This window comes from Cynara cardunculus, assembly GCF_001531365.2.
Source record: "Cynara cardunculus var. scolymus isolate 2C chromosome LG 13, CcrdV1, whole genome shotgun sequence".
NCBI lineage: Eukaryota > Viridiplantae > Streptophyta > Magnoliopsida > Asterales > Asteraceae > Cynara > Cynara cardunculus.
In genome coordinates, this window is record NC_037540.1 from 21,553,372 (window position 1) to 21,565,891 (window position 12,520).

Sequence of the window (12,520 nt, forward strand, 5' to 3'; positions counted from 1 at the left end):
GTTCCGGTAAAATCAGATGTTTTTCAACAAAATAATAATAGATCATCTAGAAAATAGCAAGGTAATCTGTCACTAATTTGAGTTTTATATCAACAATTTATCCATCAATTTTTGTGACGGTTTAATGACGAATCACCTTTTTAACGACCAAATTTTCCAAAAAAAAATGCATAAATAAATGTCTTTCATTTAATAGTGTATTGAAATGCCCAAAACCTTTTCAAAAATGAATATTGTTTCTTTTCTTGAAATATTGTATTTGTTTCCATTTCAAATATACTATCGTTTTTTAATGCTATATATAATTTATAAGCATAAATGATTTGATCATTAAATTGTCAAGTATAATAAATATTTTAGTATTTATGTTTTTAGTAAATGGTTTAAAAGCAAGCAACTTTATAAAAATAAAGGCTTGTAATGATAAAACAAACAATATACACACACATGCATGTGTATAAATAGAAGAGAACTTCATCTTTTCCATTCATCACAATCATGAAATCTCTCACATTTGTTTCTTCGTCGTCTGGCCTTTGGTTTCTCTTTGCTTCATCACTATGCACCTTTTGTTTCTCTACTCAAAACATAAATAATATATTATGTATAAGTAATGAAAGATCGGCGCTTCTTCAGTTCAAGAACAATCTCATCGACCAAGCCAACCGCCTCTCTTCTTGGGCCGGTCAAGACTGTTGCCGTTGGTCCGGTGTCGTCTGTGATAACTTCACCGGTCACGTTCACGAGATTCGCCTTCGTGGACCTGATGACAGAATTCGCGGCCACTGCCATGGATCTTATGATACCGATGATGAACTTAAAGAAGCATCAAAACAAATGTTAGGAGGAATATTAAGTCCTTCTTTGATCAATCTAAGACAACTCAGATACCTAGATTTGAGTTGCAACGATTTCGGATCCAGTAAGATTCCGACGTTCATCGGTTCTTTTCAGAATCTTAGCTATCTTAATGTCTCAAACTCGAGATTCTATGGGGAAATCCCCCATCATCTTGGGAATCTATCCCTGCTGCATGTTCTAGATCTTCACAGTGATCCTTTTTCCACAAATCCTTACTCGAAAAGTTTGAAATGGTTAGAAAATCTGAAAAGGTTGCAACACCTAGATATGAGTAGCATCGACCTAGCAAGAGCTTCAGATTGGTTACAGGTGATCAGCAGTCTCCCTTCTTTGATAAAACTACACTTTTCCTCTTGTGGGTTAACTCGAATTCCCACTAATCCAACTAAAGTTAGTTTTACTTCCCTTAGGGTCCTAGATCTTTCGGATAACATCTTTGATGGTTCTTTGTTGCCTGGGTGGATTTTCAGTCTACATAATCTCGTTGTATTTGATCTTTCTGGTTGCTTTATCAGTGGTATAAACCCCGATACTCGTGGGGGTTTCCATAGCATGCCGTCTTTGAGTACCCTTAGTGTTACATCTAACACTTTTGTGAATTCTACGTCGATACTGGATGGGTTGTCTAGGCTAAGTAATCTTCATTTTCTTGATCTTAGTAACTGCAATCTTTCTAGTCCCATTCTTGGAAACCTTCGAAACTTGTCTTTGATTGTTCATATTGATTTATCAAACAATGAAATTGTCGAGAAGATACCTAAATCTTTAAGCAATCTTTGCAATTTGACTACCCTTGATCTGCAATCTAACGGATTTCATGGAGATGTATCAGAGCTTCTTGAAAACCTTTGTGAATGTGAGTCTCCTAAACTGGAATTGTTAGCCTTACGTGGAAATTATCTCAGTGGTCGACTACCAAAAAAACTAGGAAGGTTGAAGAATTTGGGCAGCATTGATGTTGCATACAATAATTTCACAGGGACTATTCCGGATTCTTTAGGAAGTTTGTCACTTTTGCAGACATTGCAGATGAATATAAATCAACTTGAAGGTTCGATCCCAGATACAATTGGTCGTTTATCGTCTCTGAACTTCTTTGATCTTTCCTATAACAAGTTGAGTGGAAGTCTTCCTGAAAGTATTGGACAACTTGGGAAACTAATTTTTGCAAGTCTTCATCACAATTCATTAACGGGTATTGTGACCGAACACCACTTTGCCAATCTATCAGCCTTGACAACTTTGTGGGTTGGGGACAACAAGTTAGAGTTTAAGCTAGATGTTACCAATTGGATTCCGCCTTTCCAACTTGAGGTGTTGAGAATTGGTTCTTCAAGTTTAGGCCCTCATTTTCCATCGTGGGTGCGGTCACAAGCAAACTTGACAGAGCTAGATTTAGCCAATGCAAACATATCAGACACCATCCCCATTTGGATCTGGAGCGCATTCTCTAGTCTAACGTTCTTAAACATATCCCACAATAACATTTTAGGTAAGTTAGGAGATGTTAGTTTTCTTACACCAGGAGCAAAACTAGATCTAAGTGCCAACCATTTTTACGGCCCATTACCTCATAATTTCAGTACACCTGACTTAGAATTTCTTGATCTTTCATACAATAATCTTTCGGGATCTATTGATCAATTTCTGTGTTCTAGCATTCAAGAACCACGACAGTTAAAAGTTCTTGTTCTAGGAAACAATAACCTGTCAGGTGTTATCCCAAATTGTTGGATGAATTGGGGATCTCTAGAAATTCTGGACCTACAAGAAAACAAGTTATCTGGTCAAATCCCGTCTTCTCTAGGAAATATTTCTTCCCTAGTATCATTAGCAGTGCGCAACAATAGGCTATCTGGGAATATACCAGTGTCTCTATTAAATTCCAAGAGCTTGGTAATCATTGAGCTTGCTGAAAATCGACTTTCTGGGAGAATACCAACATCAATAAGAAGAGATGATACGAGTTTGAGACTTCTAAGTCTTCGTTCGAACAAATTAGAAGGTGAAATCCCAAATGAAATATGTGGTCTTAGTTCTCTTCAGATCTTGGATCTTGCTCATAATGATCTTTCTGGGAACCTACCAGCATGCTTCAGAAATTTCAGCGTCATTTCTGGTAGGAATAAGTCAAGTCCAATTATTCTTTACGATACTATTTTTCAAAATCAAGTGATAGGCAGCGCGTCGTTGGTGGTAAAGGGACAAGTGTTTCCATATAGCACCATTCTTTATCTAGTGACAACAATAGACCTTGCTAATAACAAGTTTTCTGGGTCAATTCCTGATGAGCTTTTGGCACTCCCGGGCTTACGGTACCTGAATTTGTCACGAAACAACCTAACAGGGAGTATTTCTCAGAGGATTGGTGAAATGAGACAGCTTGAATCTCTAGATTTGTCCATGAATCATCTTAATGGGAGAATTCCATCGAGTTTTTCGGTGTTATCTAGTCTGAATTTATTGGACTTGTCGAACAACAGTCTTACGGGAAGAATCCCAACAAGCACTCAACTCCAGAGCTTCAATGAATCTAGCTTCATTGGCAATGCACTTTGTGGGGCTCCTCTTGCAGACTGTGGACAACCTACTGACGATCCAAATGGGACTAAAGAGGAAGATGATGAATCCGATAGCATCGATTGGATCTTAGTGATTGTTACAATCGGTGGATTGATTGTTGGCTTTTGGATCATGATTGCCCCATTGCTCGTTAGCAAACAATGGAGAAATGCTTACTATCATTTTCTTGACAAAATGAGGATCAAGATTCTAGACTCAGTCCTTCTCAATTACAATTGTAAGTCTTTACTTAGGCTAAAACCCTACTTTTCTCTTATGTTCTTCATTTTCTGAATGTATATTATGCTTAGTGGTTTCAAAACCAAAACATAAATATGTGTCTATATATATCCCTAAAGAATAATTTAATGAACATTCTATATAATTAAGTATTGATAAAAAAAAGCATGATTAAAGTTTTGGTCATGTATTTTCAAACCATAAATTTGTTCAATTTCATGTTTTATATATTTTGTTATCTCATATCAATTTTATAAATTAAATATATAATATCATAATTTAAAAATAAAAAGTAAAAGATTTAGGAAAATTATATATTTAAAAACTAGAATCTTAGCGTATATGATGTTAAGTGGGTAAAAGTATATCGTTTTGTTTATAATATGCATGATTGTAACTTGTAGGCTTTAAAAGATGTGAACCATTTCATGGAACTCGGAGCTCCACGGATCAAGTTCAAAAATTTGAATTATCACAATACATTTACGACCAACCTGAAGGTCAGTTGTTGAACCTACATATTTATTTATTGAACTTCATATGATATATTAAAAGATGGTTTGAAGCCACTTAATTTATTTATAAAAATAATTTGTTGTAGGCTTTTATCATAATAAGGCAGTTCATGAAGCTAGTAGCTCGACAAACTCAGTTTAGCGATCACCTTTGTTGTGATGACCTGGAATTCAAATGACATTGGTTGAGGTAACCTTTATGTGATTATATGTGAATATGTGATAAAGTGCATGAATATATATATATATATATATATATATATGCGTGAATATGATTCTGTGCATATGTGAGAAGGTTATACTGTGCATACATGAGTAAATGTTAAAATATGTATGTACATGTAAGTGTGAACTGCATAATCGGTTTAATAGTGTTTTATTATGAAGGTAGACAACCTTCATGGTTAAGAAAGGTTTGGTTTTAAAATATTAAAACTACTGCCCTACAAGAATTTTATATAATAAATCCTCACCGCCTTGATTGTTAAGTATATATAAAGAGGATAAAAGATATAACCTTATCTGGTCCTACTTTATGAGAAATCTTTGAAAAGAAAGAAAAGTGTGTGTGAGTAAGACGATGGAAGTGTTCTTGAAAAAGAACTGTTGCATAAAAACGAATTGGAGAATCTGTGTTTATTTGAAGAAGCTACTGTTTGATTAGATCTTCAAATTTGTGCCTAATAAGGTGAGTTCTTGTTATTAAACCATTTAAATAATGATATTTGAAACTGCTGGGTTTTGATGTTTGATTTTGAAGAAAAATGGTAGAACTATTTTGACAGTTTTAATTGCTTTTATGAAACTGGTTTGTGGAAACTGTTTTGGGAAAATAAAGAAGGTTTTGCTTCTTTAAAAATAGTTGTGAATAATATCCTATTTTTAGGATTTACTGGAGGTTTTGAGTTTGAAAATGTTATTGAAAGAACAGTTGATTTCTGAGTTTCAAAGTTTTGAAGATAAAACTATTTTGAAATCATTATTGGTTAAAAACTATAGAGGATATTCCTTTAAGACGGTTGTGACTTCGGTCTGTCTTCGTTTGGGATTAAACTATAAATTTTGATGTTTAAAACTATGGAAGATGTTTCATCAAGATGGTTGTGACTTCAATCTGTCTTCATTTGGAACTAGTCCATAGATTTTGATGAGGAAATAAGGGTGACATATCAAGGAGAGGTGTACCTTCGGTTATAAGGGTGGCATATCAAGGAGAGGTGTATCTTTGGATATAAGAGTGACATTTGTCTGTGTAAATATTATAGCTCTTTCTATTATGTCTCTTAAGATTGCAATAGTTTTGAGTTCTTACTTCTTTGTGATTTGAGGACTCAGAGATGTTGCTCTTATTAGAAATRATAGTATTAATGTTATTGAGAAGGGGAAAACTTGGCTTATGGCCAATGGTTTTGGATAAATTATGATTTTGGAACAAAGTTTTGATTTATGCCAGAGATGTTAAACCCAGATCTGACAGTAGAACAATTTAACAAGAATATAAAATGAGAGATTTGTATAAGAAGATGAATAGAAATTGGCTGCCGCTTTCTTTATTGAATACAAACTCTTTCAAAAACCCTAATCGACTCTCATGTGATGTGTTTGAATCTGTGTGTTACAAAGTGTTGATCATTCAWCTCACTTCTATTCTATGCTTGTATCACTTCTTATATAGGCGATATTTACATGATAACTGAATCCTATAAATAAGGTAACTAAATCCTATAAATAAGGAAATAATCATTATCAAAAATGGGATTAACACCTTCAAAATTCTGAAGATAGTCATCCAGAGCATAGACCAACCAGAGGGGTTATGGAGATGCGCAGTTCATCGCACCTATGGACGTTCATCTCACCTCTGGTCGTCTATAGGGGCTCTTGTCGTCAATAGGGGCTCTGGTCCTAAAAGACTTAGAGTCCATAGTCTCTAGTCAATACAGCCAGAGGCTCTAGTCGTCTATAAGGGCTCTGGTTGTCCGTAGGGGCTCTGGTCGTCCACATGGGTTGTGGTTGTTCATAGGGGCTGTGGTCGTTCATAGGGGCTCTGGTCTTCTTCCAGACTTAGTCGATTTAGCACAACAACATCTTCAGATCTTCCATCCTTGGCCCCGATTGCTTTGATAAAACTTTTAGTATAATTAGGATCAATTTTGGTCCTAACAATCTCCCCCCAATGTTTTATGAAGCAAGCATCCTCATGAAGCCTTCAGGTCTTCTCCCCTCTGCTTTTTTCAATAAAGCTTTAGTGTGCTTGGTATGGATGGAATCTTCAAGATCCCCCCTGAATGTAGCTCTCTAATCTTAATTTTCAACTTTTAGACCAAATCAAATTCAATATGAATGCAGCACCACTGATTGCACAAATGCAACTTTAATCTGCCTACAACCCAACACATACTTTGAACCATAGAATAGCCACTTAACCCCAAAAGTAGCAAATTCATCCAACTAAGGGATAGATAAATGTGCGAATTTCTTGACAAAACAGTGCAACCAGTCTTATGACAAAGAATCTTTCGTTGAACTGCAAGTTGAGTAGGAATTCAGCTTTAGAGCTTGATCCAATTGGAGATAATTTGAATAACCAAAGCAAACACTATTGGAATTGAGAACTGGAGAGAATAATTAACATTACGATTTATGGCTTCAAGAAATAGTAGGTCAATTCAAAGAAAATTGACAGTATTGCTGTTGATGCTTCTAAGGGCAAACCATGAAGAAATATCGCCATATTCATATAGGATTGGTGATTACAGGTAAATAAATCTTTAAGCTCTTACAGATTCAGATTTACAAGGAGACACGATGAACAAATACTCAAGATATGGGCGATAAGTATAGGTTTGACAAACAAAACGCCAATTGCCTTAGGCTGTGAGCACCATGAACTCCTGCTTAACGCCTACGCGTAGATCTGACAAAATCAAGGTTCAAAAGTTCAATGACTCCAAGAAACTCCATCAAATAAACCAAATTTTTTATGATCAAAATAGGTTCGTATTCTTCCAAAAACAAATCCCATAAAAGGAATTTGATTAAAACATTTAATCATATGATGAATCGATGAATTTTGGGTCTAAACTGCAGTCGAACAGGAAGTAGTTCATGAAAGAGTATTGTTCAAGAAAATTGAATCTACTGCAGAAAGATTGAATCGATAGAAGTTAATCGATTTGGCTCTGATACCAATTGTTAAACCCAAATCTGACAGTAGAACAATTTAACAGAAATATAAAATGAGAGATTTGTAGAAGAAGATGAATAGAAATTGGCCGCCGCTTTATTTATTGAATACAAACTCTCTCAAAAGCCCTAATCGACTCTCATGTGATGTGTTTGAATCTGTGTGTTACAAAGGGTTGATCATTCATCTTACTTCTATTCTATGCCTGTATCACTTATTATATAGGCGATAGTTACATGATAACTGAATCCTACAAATAAGGTAACTTATAAACAAGGAAATAATCATTATCGAAAATGGGATCAGCAAGATAGTCATCCAGAGCATAGACCAACCAGAGGGGTTATGGAGATACGCAGTTCATCGCACCTATGGACGTTCATCGCACCTCTGGTCGTCCATAGGGGCTCTGGTCGTCCATAGGGGCTCTGGTCCTAAAGGACTTAGAGTCCGAGTCTTTGGTTAATACAACCAGAGGCTCTGGTCGTCCATAGGGGCTCTAGTTGTTCATAGGGGCTCTGGTCGTTCATAGGGGCTCTGGTCTTCTTCCAGACTTAGTCGTTTTAGCACAACAGCATATTCAGATCTTCCATCCTTGGTCCCAATTGCTTGGATAAAACTTTTAGAATAATTAGGATCAATTTTGGTCCTAACAAAAGAGTCTCTGGTTGTTCCTGGTAAAGGAACCAGAGGGGCTCTGGTTGATCCTCACCATTAGAACCAGAGGGTTCTGGATGATGGTTTGATATTGTTATAAGTCTTTTTACAAATCTTTTTAAACCAGAGGCTCTGTATCTATTAGATAGGAGCTCTGTGTCCAAGTTATGTTTTGAAAAGGTGTTCATAAGATTTTATACTCTTAATTTAACGTAGAAACTTTTTATATAAAGAAAGACAAACCAAAGGGGCTCTGGTTGGTTTTCACGTTGAACCAGAAGGCCTCTGGTTGGTCATGAGTTTTGAGCCAGAGCTCTGGCTAGTAGAACCAGAGGCTCTGGTCATATTTAAAACCTTTTATTTTATACTTTCATACTTGGGGAAACTATTTTATCTATTCTTAGTGTTCAACTTGGTATATTAATAAAGATTAACTTGAGAGGGGCTCTGGTTGGTATAACCAGAAACTCTGGTAGAGGAACCATAGGAGCTCTGGTCCGGCTATTCTATAAAAATATTTTCTAAGTCGTGTTATTGGAACCAGAGGACAGATGAACTAAACAGATTATGGATTTATGATTCATTATGTGAAATGAATGATTTAGATAATGTTTTGGTGATTTTCACCCTGCAATTACATGGAAAAAGGGATCTTACTAGACCTTCAGGTGTAACCCTCATTTTGTGTTTTAAATATTTATTGCAGAACTGCAGAGTATAATGATAATAAAGAAAAAGGGAAAATATGATTTGTTTCTCTATATGCATAGCTATATGAAGATCAATCTGTGGATGTATTTTGGAAGTCAAATGTTATGTGAAATTTTTGGGTTGTGTATTTTGTAATATAATTTCTTGTACTTTTGACCTTTGTTGGATTAAACATGTATTTCTCTGAATGAATTATATGTTATATGCAATGTTTGGTTGAGGGACGTTTCATTTGTCCCGATATGCCTTTATGATGGATATAAAGATCAAAGTCAAAACTAAAGATATGTTGCTCTTCATCACTATTGATTTTCGTTTGGTCTTTTGCTTCTCATTGATTGTTGCTTTCTATGTTACTAGTTATATGCATTGTTCTAATAAGGTCACAACGGTTGACGTTGTGACGCATTGTAGTTCAAAACTCGTGTTTGACGTTACGTTAAACCTATGGCACCCCATGGCCTAATACGGGGTTTCACATTGCAATATTTGATTTTTCTAACCTTTCTAGTGTCGTTATTTATTTAGTTTTAGCATATTATATCATTTAAATTGTTTAATATCATTGACTTGTTGAATAATAGTAGAAAACATGTGTATATGTGTGTGTGTGTATTTGCGGCCACAACACTGCAAAACAAACAAGCTTCACTGACAGAAAAATATATCGATAGTCCACCGCAAAAAAACCATCACCGACGGATCTCATTGTTGGAGAAAATATGGTCGGTGATCATGATTACCAGCAAATTTTCAATCACCGATGGAAGAATCCATCAGTAAACTCTAATTTTGTTCCTTGAAGTTTAATGAAAGAGTTTGAAAGTGGGACCTGAACTTTGATAAGTTTAGAAATCATCCTTATAGTTTGCTTTGTGATTTGAAAATGATCCCTAATCACAAAACTCCGTTATGAACTGTCCATTAGATGAAAGGCATTTTTGTCTTTTTCATTTTTTTGGTTTTTTTTCATTTTTTCCTTATTTTATAACAACCATCAAAGTATATCAACCAACATTGTAATTATATATACATATAAACAGTTGCAAGAACCCAAACCCCCTCGCCGGCCAAACCTTTCCCCTTCCCCTCTGGTGACACCTCCCTTTCAACGGTGAACCACTCGTAATGATCTTTTGTCCGCCAAACGAACAATCACCCCATCTTCGTCGCTTAACACACACACACACACATACACACACACACACACTCTCTCTCTCTCTCTCTCTATCCCTCCCTCCCTCCCTCCCTCCCTCCCTCCTAACTCCACAACAATGCACCAACCAACCCCTAAAATACGATACGACAAACACCACCATACCCAACGATCTACTCTGACGTAATTGGGTTGGCCAAGACATGATGTTTAACTCCATCAAAGTTTAAACCCATATCGAAGTTCACACCGACCTGTAACTCCGTCGAAGTTCAAACCCATATCGAAGACTTGAAGGATGATTTTGAGTTAGATGAAGAACCACAAGTTGAAGGTGATGAAGATTTTGAATTCAACTTCGATGACGAAGGACTTTTGGATATAATTGAAGATGATAACATGGAAAGATAGTTTGTTTATATGATACATCTACTCTAATATAACACATTTTTTGTATATGATATTAGAGTTTTAGAATATCAAAGTTTAAAGATATATGGATTACAGAACCATGTGTAGATCATGATTTTTATTATGATCTCTTGATATCATTTTCATAAACTATGTATATTTAATATCAAATGATCAATTCATGATTTTTCTTTTGTTTATTGTTTTATATCACTACAAGAAAAAAGTGGTTTAGAGAAAAATGTTTCAAAGAAGATCTAAAAACGTATCTAAAAATAACCTTTTGAGAAGAAACAATATGACAAAAGTAAAAAAGTGTAACTAAAGTAACATAACTTTTAGAGAACAATCTTAAACTTATTTTTACCATGTGTCAGTTGTCTCTAAAACTTTTAGAGACGCTTTTTATGAAAAATGTCTCAAAAAGTCCACTCTAAAATTTTAGCAACGTGTACAAAATGTCTCTAAAAGGTAATTTATTTTTAGGGAAAAGTCCAAAAAACCCAATGGACTTTATTGTTTGGAACGATTAAGTCCTTGAACAATTTTTTGGAACAAATAAATCATTGGACATTCTAGAACCTGTTACATAACTCCTTAGACTTTTTAAAACATGTTAAATAGATCATCATCTTTAAAAATGTAACTTGTAACCTGAATAGGAGGTAAACCTTAAATTAAAAAAAAAAACTCCTAAAAATATGAGTCCTCATCTCCCTCATCTTCTCCCTCTAGTCTCCACACCACCGCCTCCCTCCCGTCTCCTTCTCGTCTCCCTCTCATTGCTTAATGCCCAAACACCATCGTCCCCCTCTCCCCCATCGCTGTCGCACCACCCCCGTTGCCGCCGCACCACCCTCGTCGCCGGTCGCTGCTGTTGAACCATCCCTATCGTCGGCTCCACTGCAGGTTGATCTAATCAGGTTTGCTCCAACATTGTTCTATCATATGATTACATTTTTGTATATAAATCTTACATTTTTGCATATAAGTCATATATTTGTTAAAATCTCATGAATGAAAAAGGTTTCTACACTTTGCTTTTGACTTAGCATCAATCACGAAATTCTTGCAAACAACAGCTTTAAGTTGATTTGTTATAACCGGGTTTCACATAACCTGGGTTGAGGTAATTTATACATGCTTATTATGTGGATTACGTGAAATATGCATGTCTAAATTGAAATACATGATATTGTGTATGCATATATGTGAAAAGATGACATGCCATAAATGATTTATACATGTATGCATGTGGTGTGAAGCCTACATGAGGTGGTGTTTATTGGTGATGATTTCGGATGGAAACATTATTTTATTGTTTAAAAGCGTATGTCTTCATGGTTAAGAAACCATGAATTTTATAATGCAAAATCCACTGCCCAAAGTTATTTCTATTGGACAAAAGCTTTCATCGCCTTTGAGGTTTTATAACTAAAATAATCTTCACCGCCTTGGTGRGAGTATTTAAAGAAATAAAAGATAAGATTTTATCTTATCATTTCAATTGAAAGAGAAAGAAAGTTTGTGGCAGTGAAAAGTGTTCTTGAAGACTCTGTGCTAAGATTAAAGCTTTTGCTGTGTAATCATCATCAAGAAATCTGTTTGATAAGGTGAGTAGTTTTGAAACTGATTTCTTTATGTATTTGTGGCTTAATTGTTGAATCTGGATTTCGAAGATGTTATATTGTTTTAAACAGCAGATAAGCTGTTACTGTTTCGAATCTGTTTCTGGATAAAAAGGATGCAGATTAATGTTTTAAACAGTTTGGTTTATGATTCTGTTTTTGAGGATCTAAGTGAGTTTTAAACTACCGTTGAGTATAAACTGTGAGTTTTCTTTTAAACTACCTTTGTTTATAAACTGTGAGTTTTTCTATTGATTATACTCTATGGGTTTGATGTTGGTTTTGAAGAAAAGATGGTAAAACTATTTTGATAATTTAAAGATGTTATTGTTATTTTGAGAAGGATAAAGAAGAGATTGCTTCTTTAAATCAGTTTTTGAAATGATATCCTGTCTTAAGGATTTAAAAGAAACCTTGATGTTTTGGAAATCTTTGAAAGACAAGGTTGTTCTTGAGTTTGAAAAGGTTTTTATGGATAAAACTATGAATGAKGATTCGATAAGATGGTTGTGACTGCGGTTCTTCATCCAAACTAGTTCATAGATTTTGAAAAAGAAATAAGGGTGGCATATCAAGGAGAGGTGTCTTTTGG

The 12,520-nt window shown here is 35.1% G+C and overlaps 1 protein-coding gene across 1 annotated transcript; it reads left to right on the forward strand.

Annotated features, from left to right (window-relative positions):
- Positions 1–498: 498 nt before the first annotated feature.
- LOC112524887 (receptor-like protein EIX2) lies at positions 499–8,851 on the forward strand. Its single transcript, XM_025134830.1, has 4 exons — positions 499–3,661; positions 4,068–4,163; positions 4,265–4,368; positions 8,729–8,851. Exons 1-3 carry the CDS (start codon positions 499–501, stop codon positions 4,318–4,320), a joined length of 3,315 nt encoding a protein of 1,104 aa, XP_024990598.1. The 3' UTR covers positions 4,321–4,368; positions 8,729–8,851.
- The last annotated feature ends 3,669 nt before the right edge of the window (positions 8,852–12,520 follow it).

What these genes read in the sequence shown, in the direction of transcription:
- LOC112524887 (XM_025134830.1), top strand. Translation starts at nt 499, where the DNA reads ATGAAATCTCTCACATTTGTTTCTTCGTCGTCTGGCCTTTGGTTTCTC. An exon ending in AGTCCTTCTCAATTACAATT is followed by an intron (nt 3,662 to 4,067) that starts GTAAGTCTTTAC and finishes TGTAACTTGTAG; the next exon opens with GCTTTAAAAGATGTGAACCA. An exon ending in CATTTACGACCAACCTGAAG is followed by an intron (nt 4,164 to 4,264) that starts GTCAGTTGTTGA and finishes AATTTGTTGTAG; the next exon opens with GCTTTTATCATAATAAGGCA.